We start from the raw sequence: 18,504 nt of genomic DNA, 5'->3' as shown, positions 1-18,504 counted from the left end.
ATATACAGTACCCCCGACCCCCCTAGTACTATAAACACCATTACTAAAACTTGGTCACTTATCCCAATACTAACAACATTATTTCTGGCCTGTTAGTAAGAGGGCTAATGCTATTAAGCTCCCATGCTGAACCAAGGTAAGAGTGCTCACATGCCTTTGGAAATAAAAGATGCATATAGATATGATTTTTAAAAATATTTGAACACATTGGATGCCTGTAGTTCTTACTGGGGAGGATAGGTACTTGATGCCACTAAATGCCTTCCTGAATCTGTTCGCATCAACAAGGTATTTTCAGATACACTTGATAATCTGGCAGTTACTTCTTATTCAGCCAATCCCTGCAAAAGCAACCATCTGAACAGCAGGATAATACTGATTTTATTTCCCCTTGGACCTAATCAGGATTTTCAGATTCTGTTGTCCTCTCTTCTTATTCTCTACAGAATATTGCAGCTGAATATAAAAATACCATCTCTCAAAATGCTGGAGTGATTTTTTTGGAAGCCTTTTCTGCCATCTCCAGAGCCAAATTTCATTTTGCCACCAAGCAGCTCTACAAACCTAGCAAAACATAGGAGCTCATCTCCTTTTGAGCACCAGAGAATTATGAACCTGTTTATTTTGATTGCACTACAGATGTGTTAAACCCCCTACCAATTCGGATCATTGGGATAAATTCCCCACTACTTCTGCAAACTGCTATTCAAAGGAGCTCCTTCAATATGTACCACTGTCATCTGCTGGATACTCTGCTATTCCTTCTAAAATGAGAAGCGGGCTCTTCTCTTGGTCCGTTCTCCCTGTTGATGTGCCATTTTCAGTTCACAGAAACTTGACAGACAAATATCCCCAGCCTATGTGCTTCCTTCTTCCTTTGTATTACGTTAACAGAAGGGCAAGAAGAGGCAGTTCATAATCTATAAGCAAGTTGCAATGCCAAATTGATGTCTGACAAGTCATTTGCAACTCACTTTTCTGGCCTGACTGTGTGACCTTTATGAGAAACCTATTAGCCTTTGACTCCCTCTCCTATGTTTGGACTCCTGTGACATTCTACCAAGTTGAGGATATATTCCTGGGCTAAAAGACTAAAAGAGGTTCACGGTTTAAGGCACTGAAGCTCTTCAGTTCTCAGGACAAGGATGAGCCAGTGACCATGCCCACGTGACTTGGTCCTGAAAGTAGAAGGGCTTTTTCACTTGGCATGGGTCACATTCAGTTACACAGATGCTCCAGGTCTCATGGGCATCACAGATGCTATACACACTAGCTACGCACTTAGTAGAGACATATGCCAATGACATGCTCATTAACAAGGCAAGACCTCAGGCTCCTCTGTTTTGACTGTGCCTACCCTATGCACTGGAAGAAGAAGGGACCATTTTTAAGACTTAGGATATCAAGGTTTACATACACTGTTTCCCACTGTTCCCCTGCAACTATAGGGCTGACTTGCTTTCCTTTTAGGGGACAATATTGTTTGTATACACCATTCATACATTTCCAGATATAATCAGATATGAAGAAAGAATCATGAAATTCCAACACAATAAGGAAGCATTTTTAAATTTCCAGTCCCTAGGACTTACATTGCATTGGCTTTCCAGCTTTTCCCCTTATTCCTGGAATAGTCTTGCCATTCAAATCAACACAGAAGCAATTTGTCCCATAACACTGGAGTGGCAGAAAGTCTCCATCTTTGGTACAAGAGGGAATAAAAAGATCTGATCCAGCAGGCAGGCTTTGCTTCAAGTTTTGCAGGTTTCTCCTTTGTTTCTCACAATCAGTGGGACACCTTGGACGTTTGCCTTGAACTCTTGAGCCTGGAATTTCCTTACCTGAAGTGTCCAAACACCAGCACTCTCCCACATAGCACTGAACTTCCTCATACCTCCCCTCCTTGGTGCATGTTGGAACAAACAGGTCTCTTGGCTCTTCACCACAGTTTTCTGATCCCAATGCTAGTTTCAACACTTCACCTAAATCTTCAGCAATGCTCTTGGGGACAGAAATCACTTGCTGAAGAAAAGTAAAGAACTCTGGTAGTTCCAGAACAGAGGAAAGGAATTTCATCATATTCTGATTGTCCTGTAGGGTTACCGTGCGGCCAAAGCTGCCTACAAGAGGTTTATTCAAAATGGAGCTCCCCTTTGATACCTCCAATGAAAATGCCTCAGCTGATTCCAGAAGGCTTTGCTCGTTATCCCTTTCTGCCACATCCTGTGGGAAAAACTGGGCAATGCTGTACTTCCCACTAGTGCCAAGTGCCCCCGTGAAGTTAAACTGGATCAAATTCTTCAAGAACCTTCCTCCAAAGAGGTTTTCTTGGAAACGTTTTGGATTGGCAGTAAATTGCAGTGCCATCTGAGCCAGTTCCCTTGATGGGAATATCCCTGTGATGGCTTCACTAAGGGTGGTTTCTAGCCCAGGAATCTGACTGACATACGGGCTTTGTGCAACTGGGGACAACAATCCAGAGTCCAGAAACAGCTCCTTGAAGGAGGGAGGGCAGGGTCTTGAGAAGCCAGCTGGTTTTTCCGATTGCGTATCTGGAGTGGAAAACAAATTGGTCTGGCTGAAGTACCCAGCAGGGCCATAAAAGATCCTCGACAAGGCCCGTCGCCTCTCTGAGGTGCACACTTGTTCTTCACCTAGACAAAGATTAAAAAAAAAAAAAAAAAAAAAAAAAAAAAAGCAAATTTTGGAACCTCCAAAAGCTGTATCTGTATGACTATCTTTCAAGCAATCTAGGCAGAAACCACATAAATGTGTAGTTTAACCTGCCTCTAGTTCCTAGGCTATGCATCACGCATAGTGATAAGGAAATTTGAACTGTTGCTGAATACAGTCTATAAATAAAATTCTCCAGTCAAGACACAAAGTGAAAGAAAACATTCCTTCACCACATCTGAGTTGTCTGCTCTGTGGTCTTCTTCTGGTTCTATTGTTTCCCAATGTAAATCCTTATTCCTGTTCCTATGGCTGAAAGAACAAATAAAGTCTTTTCTAAATACTTTAATTCTCTGGTAGGATGCCTGCTTCTAATGAAAACCTCCGATGATCCAGATGCAGTAAGTGAATCTAAGAAAGAGAAATAGACTGCAGAAGAACAGAAAGTTATTTTAACCAGTGCCCACTAATGAGGAATTTATGGAGGCTTCCTACCTAGATCTTCAGTTTCATAGTGAAGTGTTCATTACAAAAAGTTTGAAAACAAATTGTTAAAATTAGCAGTAATAGAGTGCTAAGGACCAGATGGCACTCACAAATGAGCTCCGAAGGAAAAAAAGTACAAAATTTCAACAAAAATAGTCAAATGTCAGGGTACTAAGGGTACCAACAGTGGCCCTGGCCACCCATATCCTGGACCAAGCTATGTCACAGGTGTATCTGCATCCAGTCCCATCTGTACGTTCATACACAGACAGCAATGGCTCCAAGTTAGGATGCAAAATATCACTGAAGAAGGACCTTTGAAAATGTCAGCTTAAGGCTCAAAAGACATCAAAAAAGGAAAGACTTGGTAGATATAAATACACTGAGAACCAAACAGACAGGATGGTTATGGCACTGATTGGATCTCTGGAACACACACAGCAGCTTGAATCATCTGCCACATGGTTACCTCTCCTTGAAAAGTAGCAGAGTTATAGAGAAGGGATGCAAAAATATTTTGAGGACAGAACAGCTTTTCCAGTAGGAAAGACTACTCAGCTTGGACAAAAAAAATATGATAAAGGTTTTTAAAAACCAAGATTCTCCACAAGACTCACAATAGACAATTATTATTCAGTATTTCTCACAGTACAGGAATTAGAATGGTCCAGAAGTAGAGCACGTAATTATGATAATGAAATTTATTGCCAGAGGATGCTAGGAAGCATAAAAGGTTAAAAGGCAATTAGGCATATCCCTGGAAGATGACTCCATAGGGGAGTGCTGAACACAATGATCTGGGTTCATCCTCCAGTTTGGGGCCTCTCACGCCTGCAGCAGGATATATGGAAGCTAAATGTATTTCCCATGTTTCTCATACTTTCTCCCTAAGCACCACTGCTGTGCCTGTAGGGGACAGGATGGTGGATAAACTGCTTTGGTCTGCTCCAGCATGGCCTCCCTTGGGCTCCCCACCCCATCCCTATTTATTCCACATTCAGGCAATATGATAAAGCAGTCATAAATCCTGTTAACAGTAAAGATAAAAGCTGGAAGTCTTAAAAGCTGCTGAAATAGATTAGCAAGTAATCTGAGGCTCTGTGATCAGCATCTTTCTCACTCCTCCTTTCGCACCCTTGTCCTGCTCTGCGGTTCCTGGCAGGGGCTCAGGGTCCCTCACAGTGGTTCCTTTGTAAAGGCATTTTCTGTAGGATGGGCCCCTTCTGTTTTCAGTGTTGGCTCTTGGTAAGAGGGTTGAAGAACATTCCTCTGGGGACCAATAAGTTAGTGTAAGCCACAATCCCTCAAGTATGCTGATATGAAACAAATGTAGGATCATGGTCTTTAAATGCTCTCCCCTCCTACCCACCGTTGAATCAAATCAAAGCAGAGTGAGAAGGAATAAAGAGAAAAGCACTGCTGGGTTGAATTTACTGTAAAAGGTCTGAAAAGAAGCATGTCCCTATCAGGACTGCCTCGTGGCCCAGGTCATGTGAGTACCCAACGTGCTACCCACACCTACGTCTCCGCCTCCTCCAGTGTTCATGCTGCTGAGTGTGAGAGTCAAAGATATTAAAGAGAAATAAAACAGAGCAGAACTGGAGACACGCACATGGTATGTAGCTGTCTGAACACAGACTGCAGCTATATCTTCATGAAATACCTTCTCAGGAGCTAGTCTGCAAAACCTCTGCAGAAATTTTTCCCCACTTAAATTTCCTGAGTCCGCCAATAAAAGCTGCAAGCAGTCTCAAGTCATTGTGTGCCCACCACCCCCCCAAAAAAAAAAAAAAAAAAATCATCAGGAGGGCTCAGCAAAGTACATTCAAAGAGAAAACAACCAGTCCCAACATATGGCAAGGCTTCTCGGAGGTTCCCTTGCAATATCCTTGGTGATCAGCCTCGGAGGCATGTTAACATTTTCATTTCGCAGTAAGCCTGTCTGTGCCTAGAGCACTCTGAGCGACTTGGAGCCGTGACACCCAGACTAGGTTTCTCCTTCTCTATCTGCATGGTAAGACTGTGTCTTGCAGACAGAGCAATTACCTTTCCCAAAGGCGGCCCCCGCGTTAAGACCTTGTGCCCCAGCCCTCCAGCGCAATCCTGAAGATTTAGGTAGTACGCTTCAGAGTGAAGGTTTTTAACTTTCCTCCTCCCCTCTGGCCCTTGGACATTTCTGCTGTCATTTCCATTTGGGGCACTGATTTGATGGTGTATTCTTCATGAAATCTCTCAAAGCCCAAACCCATACACCTTTTCTGAATTGGTTGGGGATTTTTTTAACTGGTTTTGGCAAATTTCATGGCCAAATATGCAGTGACAGAGACGGGAAAAAAAATGCTTAGGATGAGAGATGCCTTAGAAATTCCATAGCATTTCACCAAAGGGAGGAGGTAAAGCCCAAACCATCATCACTGGCTTCCTTATATTATCCCACATATTCGGACTTCATGCCCCAGCTCCAGGAATCAAGAGACAGATTATCATGGCTGCAGAGAAAAGCCTTGCTGTATGCAAAAGTAAAAGGCTAAAGAAAGGTCACGAAGGAAAATAAAAGGAATATGATATTTAATAATTTATTAGAATGTGGTTCTTAACCCCAAGGAGGTTTTTGGATCTCAGGTTTTGAACACCAGAATCTGTCAGAGCTGAGAAGGGAACCGGTCCTTCGGGTTTCTTTCTACAGACGCCGAGAGATGTGCTCATTTTTCCTTTTCCAAACCTCATACATACCGCAGGCTGGGGGTTGTCCTCGTCTCTTTGTGCCCTGGACCTCTTGCCCTTTGGTGTCCGCACACCAGCACTGTCCTCCCTGCTGACACTGCACCGGCGTGTAGCTCCCATCAGCTTCACAAGACGGCACGTAGGCGTGCTGGTAACGCAGGGCTGCGTACCGCTCAACCTCACACTTTGAGGGGCCTGGAAGAAAGCCAGTATGTGTTAAGGAGACAAAGCTTAAAGTTTCAGAGCTATCTCTCCTTGATCCCATTGTTTGCCTATTTGGGAGGAAAAAAAAAAAAAAAAAAAAAAGGAAAGTTTAATTTCCTGACTGTTTTCAGTCACACTTCAAGTACCAGCCCAAAATATGAATTCTCCATCCTCTTTTCTCCTCAAGGATTGGCCCCAGGGTTTTCTACTGTAAGTAGTCATTTCTGAAAACTAAACAGAAAATAAAACCTCAACACATTTTTCAGCCATAGTCATGGGTAGGCAGAATAGCAGCATCTCTCTCAGGGAGTCCTGCTGGAGGCTAGGTGAGCTCTGGCCCTTAATGCAAATGCAAAACTGGTCAACAAAGACAGATATGCAGCTTGGAAGACTGAGATGAAGGCAAACATCAATGTTTCTGAAGAGAGTGAGGCATTGCTCCCGCAAAAGGTTCTGTACCTGACTGTGGAGACTTGGTCTGGGACCACCCAATATATTTCTCTCTGCAGGGATCTGAAGACCCTATTCCTGTCAAACTGGCCTTAACGGCAGAGAAGCCAAAGCTCCATAAAGCAAATTTTCTGAGTTTCGATCTCTCCAATACTGGACTCCATCCTTCCAACAGAAACTTTGCTTGTTTATACAAACCTGCAATCCTACAGCCTAAACATTTCTCACCTTCAGGAGCTTTTCAGCTACCAGGTTGAGGCAGCAAGAGCATCACATCAGAGCAACCTGTCCATCAAGGAAATCTGACAACTTTCCTGATGCCTGTGGCTTCAGGTGGCAGTGTGAGATCTGGGTAAGTCACCAAAGCAGTCCCCTTCAGCGGCTGACGAACGTGGTCACATCTCCATCTTGTGGCTGTTACAGCTTCATCCTTGCTGGCAGCCGCTGCATCCCTAGCTATAGCCAGAGCTTACTCAACAGCACTGTGCAGTGAAGGGGGGAAGATGCTTTCCAGACTCCCCAGAATGATCGGCTTGTCCCAGAAACAGAAAAACCGTCTGACTCTGTGGCCGGAAGACTTACATCACTATGTGCTTAGTACATCTGGTGATGCAACTTCTTAGCGAGGGTCAGACAGCGATGGCAGAGGAATTTGGATAGGAGGATGAAGTATCACACCAGCGGGTTCAAACTCTCCCCAGCCAAGGCAATTCTCTCAGGCTCTGGTAGAGGAGAGAGAAGGAGGCACCTGACCTCCTGTCCCACAGAGTTCACCGCCCGTAGGCAAAGAAACTCTCTCCCCATTTGCCTGCCCCGACCAGGACGGGAATGGACCCAAGGGCAGATCCAGAAGTTCAGCCTTGCTGGCTAAGGCAATACAAACTCCTCTGTAGCCTCCTGGGGACTGAGTGTGTTGTGGTCAGTGTAAGATCCTTCCTATTTCTGAGTGTACCAACATAAATTAGGGAGCATTTTCTCAGGCTTTTAATTTAATAAATCATCAGATCCATCCCCATGATCTCAGGGCAAGAGATATGGAGAGTTCATGGGATTTCAACTAATGCGAACTTCAAGTGCATGGGAAAGCACTGATCGGAGGACAGGTACAATCTGCTGGTAAGAATGGTTAAAAGCCAGCTGCAATTCAAGGACCATGATTTTTTGCACTGAAACTGTGATATTATATGCTTTTAGTGCAAAAGAATCCTAGAACAAATCTCCCTAATGGCAGCTGTCCCATATAAGCTCCAAAATTTTCACCTTATGTACAGGGCATCACCTGAGTACTACTTACATCTGAACGTGCCAGAGGTAGCTAGCTGAACCCCCAGAAACCGCCTCTGCAGGATCCGATATATACTGGTCTCTGTGAACATGCGGGCAGGGTCCAGCGTAGAGAAAACTGTGTCATAAACTTCATCGAGCAGCAGTTCCAAGCCTGGAAAAGAGAAACTTTTAGCACAGAGCCTGGTTTTAAGACAGAATTCACCTGCTTTACACCAGAGTAGCAGAACTGGAAGCCTATCAGGAAAAAGAAAACCAGTCCTCTAAACAGACCAAATGCAAAATTATACTGCATAACCCTAATGCACCACACCATATAACCCACTGCTGAGTCCCCAGCCGCTAGCTTTATGCCTTGACATCTACCAAAACAAGCAGGAGGAACATCCCATAACCAGCACTGTGCTGTGGTTTTGTTAGGTTCAGTCTACAGTAGAGTAATTGATGGAATTTTGGAAACAATTCCCAATCATTTTGTTTGTATACCAAAAAAAAAGAGGTACAGTAGTTCCCCTGAGTGCACAAATTTTTTGAGAACTTCTCACCCTTGTGGCAATTAAATGTTGAAGTTCTCATCTACCATGTAAATTTTAAGCTATTATGCTTTGTGTTTTTCACGGGTTGGTTTGTTTGTTTGTTTTTTAATTTTTAAAACCACAGTAGCTAAGGAAGATGAGCTGAAAGTCCTTAACTTCCTCATTCCTCCTTCTTGGAAAAAACATTCTTTCTTCTAAAGTGTCCCATCAACTATTAACATGCCTAAAAGGTATCCTGAGGCGATGAGAGGAAAGGAAGTACCACCTGATGCCCCCACCCATAGCAGGGGGCTTGGACTAGATAATCTTTAAAAGTCCCTTCCAACCCAAACCATTCCATGATTCTCCTGAGCAAGAAGAAAACAGTTCAGTCTCCAGGCCCTTTATACTCCCCTGCATTTGCTAATTTGACTTATTAAATATGACACAGCTTTCTAGTGTGGGCAGAGGTTGGACATTCAGATACCCTATTCCACCATCCCAAAAAGGAGAGGATTAGCCCCTGGGCAGCAGCTCACAGGCTGAAGTGCTGCTCCTAAGGATGGAATTTCATTAGTGAGCTCCAGCCTTTCCCATGGGCACTACACCGGTCACAGTGATCTTACCCCTTGTAAGAATGAAAGTGAAGTCCCAAATTAATCTGAAGATGGGTAAATGTTATTTGTCCTTTCCCTTGGGAATTCAAAGCCACTCAAGTAAAAGGGCTAGATGCCGGAGGGTACTCACCAGTGTCTGCTAACTCTCTGCCCAGGCTGTCCACGCAGTAACAGTACCCAGAGACCTCGGGGAACGTCTCCCGCAAGGAGCTGAAGGTTTGGAAAGCCCCCGGGAGCCTGAAAGGAAAAGCAGCCTCCTGTGAAGAGCCCAGGGAGGCCCATCGACAACAACAAAGCATCATCTGTGTTGCCCTCCCGAATCTGTATGGCAAGGATGTCTGCAGAGCACAAAGCCATCACAAAACCCTTCCATCTCCCTGTGGCAACCAGGTTCTGACACGATGCTGATCAGTGTTTCAGCAGGCTAACAAGTCTCCTAAATGCCATTTTTTTAAACAAACACAGGACAATCTCCCTTCAGACAGATTTCTGACCCTTCCTGAGCAGGTACACTCAGCATCCAATACTCATTTTCAATTCTATTCTCATCTTTGAAAGCCTGTCAAAGAGTGTAAAATAGATGGACGCTGGCTTAATGTTATTGCAACACCCGTTCATTAGCTCCTTCCACAAATCTGCACAGGATGGCAGAGTGCCTAAACAAACAGGTTGCTTCCTCTTCCCTACATGCTACGTACGCTTTCTGCACTGAATTAAGCACAAAAGCTGATAAAAACCTCACTAATCTTTTTCATTTTCAGAGCATGGCTCAACAGATTAAGGAGAAAGGGTTTTTAACATATTACAAGTAAGATGATTGACTCTTATTTCTGGAGATCAAAGAGATGCTAGTTTGCAGTATAATATTCTAGGAGTGGCAACAGCCAGATTCCAGCAAAGCAATGATTTAGGAAGGAAACTTAATAGGGTCAGAGTTGGAAAAAACATAATAAATGTGATCTTAACTGACAGACACTCTAGGGTTTCTCCAAGCAAACAGAAGGTAAGTTTTTCTAAATTCAAAGTGCCAAGTTCCTAAACAACCATATTATTTTACAGACACATACCCATACCCCGAAATACGATAAATATCTGGTGTCCCAGCTGCATGTGGCTTATTTAAGGAAACCTAGCAACAGGGAAGTGGAATTTTCTGCTCAAGACATAGAGAATTACACGCATTAGGTTTTTACCAAGGAAGGACACTTAGCAGTAACAGTAATGGTGGATTAGGCCCTGATCAACTGGGAAAAAGATGAATGTGCCAAAGCAGCTTACAGTGACGCTGTGAAACCGGGACTATGACCAGCCTCAGTTCAGGTGCCACCCTCCTGCAGCCTCAGGGCTGCTCTAGCACGTGCAGCCTGCGGTGCCCCTGTGAAACGCAGTGAAATGCTTGTCTGGCTCCGAGCCAGCGGTCAGGTGAAAGCAGTGGAGTAAGGGGCCTTTGCTACCTTCAAGAGTCTGCCTGAGAGCTCTGCCACCTCTTGCCAGGAGAGCTGGAGATGCTACTGCTTCCTCAGTACCTCAAAGCAGAAGCTAGGGAATGCACGAAGCAACAGCAACCCCTGGCAGAGGAAGGGGCTGGTAACCTCGGGGTTGTCCCAGCGTTATCCAGCAGTGCTCCGGGCTCAGAGCTTGCACATCCCTGCGTAGCGCTGCTTCGCTCTGGCACTATTCCACGTCTTCAAATTAAAAGCCTACTGACTCCCTCCATTTTGGATCGTCAAATCCTGCTCCGCTGCTGACACCGGCATGCTAAAAGCAATCAAAATGTCATACTTCAGGGCACAAGGAGACTTCTGCCAGCATTAAACAATGCAATTTAAGATATAAGCACCTAAATACCATCTTTCTATGGTCTTCAGTACACACGTGGACATAAATATCTTGGGGTATTTCAAGAGCTTTCTGCTCCCCTAAATTATCATACACTGGCCACTGCCTAATCAGGAATATGATCTTTTCTCTTCTTAGGAGAGCAATGCTCCTATATTTAAAGGCAGACCTCTGCAGTGCTCATGTCCTTGGAACTCATCACCTCAGCACCTCAACATCTAGCTGAGTGAAACAGGATGCAATGAAAAAATTCTGCATGCTGCTTTCTTTCAACCTCAACGTTAAGAAGTCACATGCATAATTATACTACTTCTATATGGGGCAGATGTGTAGTCATATCCTGTCATTCTGGTTATTTTTGTTCCAAGTTAAGACTACAGCTAAATAAAGTACAAACGGATATAAATTAGACCCACACAAACAAGAGGACAGAACTTTTCTTACCTTACTTGGAAAACTCACTTCCTACTGATTCTCTTTTCTCAGCTTCTTTTTAATCAGCCCTCAAGATGAGTAGCGATAACACAGAGTACCTCATCTATCAGACCCAGTCCAAAACAGTGGCCAAAGCAAAGATGACTACATTTAAGTTATGGATAAATATATATAGTGTATCCATGTGTTTCAACAAGAATGCTCGCACTCAGAATTATGGGAAAGTAAATAAATGTGAGGTTGTTGACCTTTTCTTCAAACGGTGAGTCTCTTCTCTTGGCTTCGAGCAAAAACAACTCATTACTGATCTTCAAAGCAGGTTTGCAAGTAACCCCTTCTATGTTTCATATGTGCAGCTCAAGTTATAGCTGCCTTTCTCATTGACTATTCAGAAACAGAGAAAAAACCAAATCCTGTTTTTTCCACTGCCAATGAAATAATACATAATAGGGCAAAACCTCCTGCGAGCTGGGATAAAGACACTGACACAAGGTCTTCAGCCTGATGACAATTATAGCATGAAAATAAAAATATCCTCCTTGATTTTTGTTTTTTTGATCATTCCCATCAATCTACTACAGGGCTTTCTATATGGCTGCCCATCCAAGTAAGACCCGGGCAAAATATATATATATAAAATAAGTAACAGCAGCCAAGCTGCCAGGGTGAGGCAGGAAATTTGGGCTCATCTTTCTTTCCCAAAGTTTTCCTCTTGGGAAAGTCTTAGCTCTAAGCTTCTGTATCTCTCCATATTTTTTTTTTAACATACTGATTTATTCTGGAATATTTATGAAGGTGTAGGAAAACAATTTGGGAAGAGTGTTAGTGTGACATGTCTAGATTTCAAAAATCAGCCTGTGGAACCAAGGAAAGTTGCTCCACTGATTCCACACGAACATAAAATATGGGTTTAAATCCCTGTTCTGCTATAGTCCTTTGCTGTGGAACTCATCCCTTTCAACTTTGTATTCTGGCCTCCTGTTTATGGGATGGGATAATGACATCTGAGGCAGAAACAGTGTGAAAATAAATATATTATTAATGACCTGAGATACTCAGATATGATGGCAATGGTTTAAGTCAATGCCATAATTAGAAAGGTAGACAGCTGGGAGTGAAATGATCCTGCTGTGATTAATTACATGACATGGACACAAGAAAAGCCCAATCTTGCAGGGCTTTGCAGACAAATCTCCCAATGGGAGAAAAAAATTGTTAATTTAAAGCATTGCTTTCTCCTCTGTAATTGCTCTTTTAGAATTTCCACACTCCACAGGCCAACAAATGAAACAGCCAGATTATTTTGCTCTTGCCAAAATAACCTCTCCTGAAGCTCTGACAAATTTGCACTGCGCATTTGGGTCTGCCTTTCAGTTTTGCTTAAATTAAAAAAGAAAACCCTCAAGACAGAAAAACTGACATTTACAATAAAACACCTTTGCTACTACAGAGCCAAGTCAGAATGAGACATTACATTTACTCCACTGCCCTCCACCGGAGAAATGTGTTGGCTGAGATGCCAAGATAACAGCACTTCATGAGAGACCAAAAGGTTTCTCTGGAGCGTCTGAACATCTGCACCAAACCAAACTCCTATCCCTGTAGATGGCAAGGGGCCCATCCCTTATTTATCCACCTGAGCATTAATTCCCAGCTCTTCCACAGGACAACAACTTCTTGCTCCCACGGACAAGGATTTGATCCAGCATTCTGAAGTCTTCCCCAGCCCTCTCCAAACGTACAAAGCCAGTGGTATGTCAGCACACTGTTCAACACTTGCTGGTTCACCTGTGTGAGCAACCCTGGCACAGCCTAAATGGACAAGAGTTTCCCGTCGTCACGTGGAACTTGCTCTTTGCATGTTGCCACTTGTCCGTCTGTCCATCTGTTTTCATCTCTCACATGGAATCATCTTTCCTACCTCATATATCCATCAGAATTCCTCTCTTCCTTGTGTATTTATCTCATTTGCAGTTGTGTGTCTGTCTGAAAAGTAGACCTGGCTACTTTTCCAAATACAGATTGCAATGTGGTATCCACTGCTGTGTGTAAGGACACACTGATTAGACTGCAGGGATAGAATATCAGTTTTTTCTAAATGAGCAAATTTAATTCAGAAGAAAAAAGTTTTTTACTTGGTCCATTCATTAACAGAAAATAACATCACGTGCAGTTACAGAAGAAGGGCTTCATGTGGAAAAAAAAAAAAAGCAGTAAGACAGTGGCTTGAAGAGGTATGCAGGATTGCTTTCCTGTTTCAGAAGTCTGCACTCTTACCTGTTATAACTATGAACGAGATCAAAAAACATCATGTCCGTAGTGTTGACAAACTTGCACTGGACAGGCAGAAACTCTCCATCTGCTGAGCATTGTGGTGGGCTCTTCTCCCCAAATCCATGCAGAATGCGACGGTCTCGGATCTCACAGTTCCCTGGACCTGATGGGAAACAAAGGTAATGCTTATTGGTGTTTTAACTTCCCATGAACAGCTGAATAGCCACCCCAGGGTTTGGAAGGGGTTTAGATTCATTACATTGAACATGGACATCTAGGTGCCTCGTATTGTCTTTACGAGGAGCAGGGAGTTGGACTTGATGATCCTTATGGGTCCCTTCCAACTTGAGATATTCTTTGACTCTACAAAACAGGGACTTAAATGCCTTAGTTAAGCACCTATACTTCTATAGGATAAGTATAGGCTGCAGTGTCTACGCTTTTGATCTACCACCTTTCATTCACACCAAACCTTTCAAACCTACGAACCCCACCATTTTGTTGAATATTACTTACAGCGCATTGGCTTTCCTCTCTGCCTGGTGCCATAAATCTCCATTCCTTCTGGATCTACACACCAGCACTGACCCAGCTTTGTGTCACACTGCACCACATCAAAAGCCCCTGAATCCAGGCACTGAGGGATGTAGGAGATGCCACTGCTGTTGACGTATCGACTTACTAAGATCCTCTGCTTTTGCAGCTGGCAAAAGGATAAGCCTGTTGTAGCGGAGAGGGATACTGTTAGAGGAAGGTACTTATTGGGCACTGAATCATTTATTAAAAGAACATCAGTTTTCTCAGAGCTGTAAGTTCTGATTCTGCCACCCAGGTGGCATGAAGACATTGATGGACTTAAGGTTATGAAAATTGGTATAGAAAAAACCACCACAGAGGGGGTTGAAGCTCTCCAACTCAAAAGCCAATATACTAAGTTGATCTTTCATTCAAGATTTACATTACTGTGACCTTCATACAGACCATCCAGGTGTATCAGGTTTCCATGATCAGCCCTGAAGAAACTCCAGAACTTCCACTAGAAAGACCCGGCAAATTACAACAAACTGGAGTCCATCAAAGTCTGGGGCTAACCTATTCTTGATTTCAGCAGTTCAAATGCAGATTTAAATGGTTCTTTACCCAATCTGAACAAAAATAGAAACTTGTCACTTACAAGATATGGGATAACCACTCTGTTTGCTGCCAGGTACCTCAATGCCATTCTCATCCACACACCAACAGGAAAGACCATTCCTACTGCACTGAACTGTCCTGAAGAAGATCACAAGTAACATATTTTATTTTTTTAGTGACAGAGTCCTCAGTCAGTACAGAACATAAAAAAAACCATAAAGCAAGCCAAACAAGTTCAAGTACTTTAACACCACAAATAATGGAATCGGAAAGGGCTGTGTTTCTGGTGACTCTAACTACCTGATGGGAGCTCTTAATTCTAGTAATTCTCTGAAGTCTTCAGGAATTGCAGGTAAGTGACTTGAAGTCATTCAGGAAGCAAGCAGTTTGGACAGTACTCTTGATTCTCAGTGTTTGAGATTTACTATATATTTTGAGACATTTTCTAAGTCAGATCTAGAATAGTCAAGGTCCCCCATCCTAGGCAATAACAATAAGATAATAGTAGAGAACATTACAATTTGTGCTCCCCCTCAGCCTCAGCTTTAACTCATTAACTTCTTGCATCTTCAAGCAACATGCTGCCCTCTAAATCACTGTTCTCCATGTGCTTTTTAGTTCCTTTACTGCCTTTAGAAGGAAACCCAACTGTGCCACTTACAGCAGGGTGGATAACTTCTCCAAGTCAACTTGGCTCACCTGTGCCAGCTGGGACACTGATCACAGACCGCGTGCCCATGAGCATGCGTAGGAAGACAGCAGTTGCATTACACAACCACTTGCACCAATTTAACATGCAAATAATGTTGCCAAGATTAGCCTGTTAATATTAGACTGACCACTTAACCTAGTGATTATTTCCAGCAACAGGGAATTCATTCAGGATAGGCTGGATCTGCAAGATGGCTCAATGAAGTCACTTCAAGTCTCCTGCACCCCTCACCCTCCAGTCCACCGATACAGAGGCTCTTCAAAACAGAGGCTAAAGCTTTCATTAGTAATGAAAGGTCAGGTCGTATAATAGCAGAATAATAGCAGGGATGAATCACCTGAACTGGCCATCTTCTGAGCACTGAGGAACGTAGGTTTCTCCTCCTGAGAAAGCCTTTTCCCTCTGAAGTTCACACGGTCGTAATGGTTGGGAATCTGTCTGATACTCTGAAAACAACAAGGTAAACACATAAGGGTCATTTCGCCACAAACCTGTTTTTATCAAAACCCTGTTAGTGCCAATGCTGCGTGGTAACAGCCCCAGGTCCATGGGTCCTCCTTAGCTATTTCCCCATCGCTCCTTGCATGCATTTCTGCATGGGACAGCACTGAGCAAACTTGCTGGGCTGCCAGCTGCAGGATAAGCACATGACAGAGATGCTCATGAACTCCTTTCCCAGTCTTGTATTTAATTAGTCTCAGCTCTGTTCTGTACTGGTATGGCTATCATTTTCTGGTACCTGGGGTACTTAGAGTTAGTTGTGCCTATCACCACAAAACAGCCCTTTGCCATAACGACACACATCGCTGTTAATGTTTCTGAGTATTTATTCTTTACTGAAGCTAAGTCACTCACTATTCCACCAAAAGGAGAGGTATTTCTTCTTAATCTCATGAAAGACCTAAAAAGAATAAATGTCTAGCAGTTAGCATCAGGCTAATTCATATTAGGAGCACTTCTCAATTTTTACTGGGGCAAGTGATCAATTACTGAAGCCACCTAGCGAGAAAACAGTCAGCTCTTCAGTTCTTAAAGCATTCAAAAGCATATTTGGATGCTGTTTTAGGAGAATGATGAAGTTCAGTAGGTTCTTTATTACAGAATAGATTAGTTGATTTGACACTTGCCCCATCCTCAAAACCCAATGAATGTCATGCTCTTAATTCTGCTGACTAATTCTATAAAAATACAGCAAACAAACAAAAACCATAGCAACAGCGATTTAGACCAAAGGTTCACTTAATCCAGTATTTGGTCTGAGTATGACCACACATAGTAGGGCAAATACATCATAAGCATTCTGGATACTTTTCAGCCTCCAATAATTTGCAGCTCAGGGACTTCTTTAACCACAGATGGTTTCTGTGCACCTAAGACCTCTCAAGCACTTCTGTAAGTTTTTACTGTGTCCCCTTAAGCCCACGTGAAAATTTTCAGGAGACTGTAAAGCAATTTTAGGTTAGCTAACCTATAGATATCCACATGTAGGCAAACCTCACCATTTTCATTTCAGGCATGACTTTGAGCCAGTTGCTCTGGGATGTGTGGAGATCCCTGTGTACAGTGCTAGAGAGGGTCTACTAAGACATCTGAGTTAAGAGATTAACCCAGTAATTCAAATTGCTTGTTGTGCAGGACTATCAAACTCAGACCAAAGAACTGGGGATGGCACTCAGCCTATCCAGTATCTTAAGGTTCAAGCCTAAATTAGATGATGGCACATACAAATAGAAGATACAAGCTTAGGATCTTCACATTCCTGCAGCACCACCTTTTCTTACCCAAAGTCCTTCTGTAGTCCAGCCCGTTCTTCCAGAAAACTTTTTTTTTTTCGTCACTCAAAATCAAGGTGTACTGAACTCAGATAACCCTGACCATTTAAAGATCCTTATAGCTTAGTATTTAACCTGGAGTCCAAACTCAGTTTGCACCGCGCACAGTAACTAGCCAAGTTTGCAGCGTGCAGCATTCAAGATCATTATATACTTTGTCGCAATAACACACAGAGCAGCACAAAGATCACAGGAGCACAGTCACTACTGGACGCAGGCAAGGGAAAACAACAAGCGTACTTACCAAATATATTGGCTGCTGCTATGCTAATAAAGCAGCAAAGAAGGGTGCAAAACGGAATGGAGCCCATCTTGCGATGGGAGAGCTCCATCCCCTTTTGTCAGCGAGGCAGCCCTGCACACCCCCTGTAACCTTCACCTGCCTTTTTATAGCAACCATCGTGCGGATGGGTTCACTTACGCACCGGTAGGCTGGTCACAAAATTGGGCGAGTGACGCATGCGATGCTTCTGAGAAAACCAGAAGAGGCCCGTTCACCTGGAACTGCCCTCGTGGTTCTCCTCAGCCAGATCTCATCCCCGCTCCAGGGAGCACTACTGAGCCCGCTCATCGGAGAGGAGAACAACCGGCAGCAGGCCCAGGGGTGTTAGGGGGGACTTCATTAAATCAGCACGCAAATTGAGCATATTGACATGACCCCGGCCAGAGCTCCGGCTCTCACCTGCACTGTGGTGCAACCAGACTTTGTGCTCTCCATTAGAAATACTTGTTTATGTTTCTAGAGAGCCTACCTACCGAGGGGACAGGCAAGAGTTAAGCCTCCAAGTGCTAGGAGTAAGTACAATTCATAATGCAGTTATTTATCAAGTCAAAACCAGGATGGACGCAGCTCCACTGACTATGAAGGGAATTAAGGGTCAGAGTCAACTGCGTTCGACCTTTTGCTTTTGCTCCCACTTGCACCGTACACTTTGATACAACCAAATACCTGACGGGAACCAGCTGAGCTTCTTGGGTTTCACCCTCTGGGTGTAAGATCAGTATAACCATTAAGCAAGTCAGGTTGAGATTTTTGGTACTAACTACACGCAAGCTCCTCGACTTAAAACACATCAGAAATACTATTTCCTTGGCTGCAGAGCATCACTTCTTACTTGTCCACCTCCTACAATTGTCAGTTAGCATTTACTTGCACCGGGAATTATGAGAACTCACCTTCACTTGTGCAAAGGTAGTTGGACAATTGGGCCCAGAATAATTAGCTAAATAATAACAGAAGCACACGTTTGAGGCTCAACTTAGGCTGATTTCAAGAAAAAGTGACAGCAGCACTCTTGTTTGTGATTCATGGGTACTAGACAGTC

At 43.5% G+C, this 18,504-nt stretch overlaps 1 protein-coding gene across 1 annotated transcript in view; it reads right to left on the bottom strand.

The window, feature by feature from the left end:
- Nucleotides 1-17,490, bottom strand: part of TG (thyroglobulin) — a 158,675-nt gene extending 141,185 nt beyond the window's left edge. Inside the window, exons 1-9 of the mRNA XM_052786814.1 lie at nt 17,424-17,490; nt 15,685-15,793; nt 14,676-14,773; nt 14,018-14,221; nt 13,505-13,664; nt 9,084-9,190; nt 7,832-7,975; nt 5,893-6,078; nt 1,593-2,654 (exon numbers count right to left, since the gene is read on the bottom strand). Of these exons, the coding sequence (XP_052642774.1) occupies nt 1,593-2,654; nt 5,893-6,078; nt 7,832-7,975; nt 9,084-9,190; nt 13,505-13,664; nt 14,018-14,221; nt 14,676-14,773; nt 15,685-15,793; nt 17,424-17,490 (2,137 nt within the window). The remainder of the gene's footprint in view (nt 1-1,592; nt 2,655-5,892; nt 6,079-7,831; nt 7,976-9,083; nt 9,191-13,504; nt 13,665-14,017; nt 14,222-14,675; nt 14,774-15,684; nt 15,794-17,423) is intronic.
- Nucleotides 17,491-18,504: the final 1,014 nt, after the last annotated feature.

The sequence above is a fragment of the Harpia harpyja genome, chromosome 5 (assembly GCF_026419915.1).
Source record: "Harpia harpyja isolate bHarHar1 chromosome 5, bHarHar1 primary haplotype, whole genome shotgun sequence".
Lineage (NCBI taxonomy): Eukaryota > Metazoa > Chordata > Aves > Accipitriformes > Accipitridae > Harpia > Harpia harpyja.
Note: the sequence above shows the minus strand (reverse complement) of the source record. Positions and strands in the feature narration are given on the sequence as shown.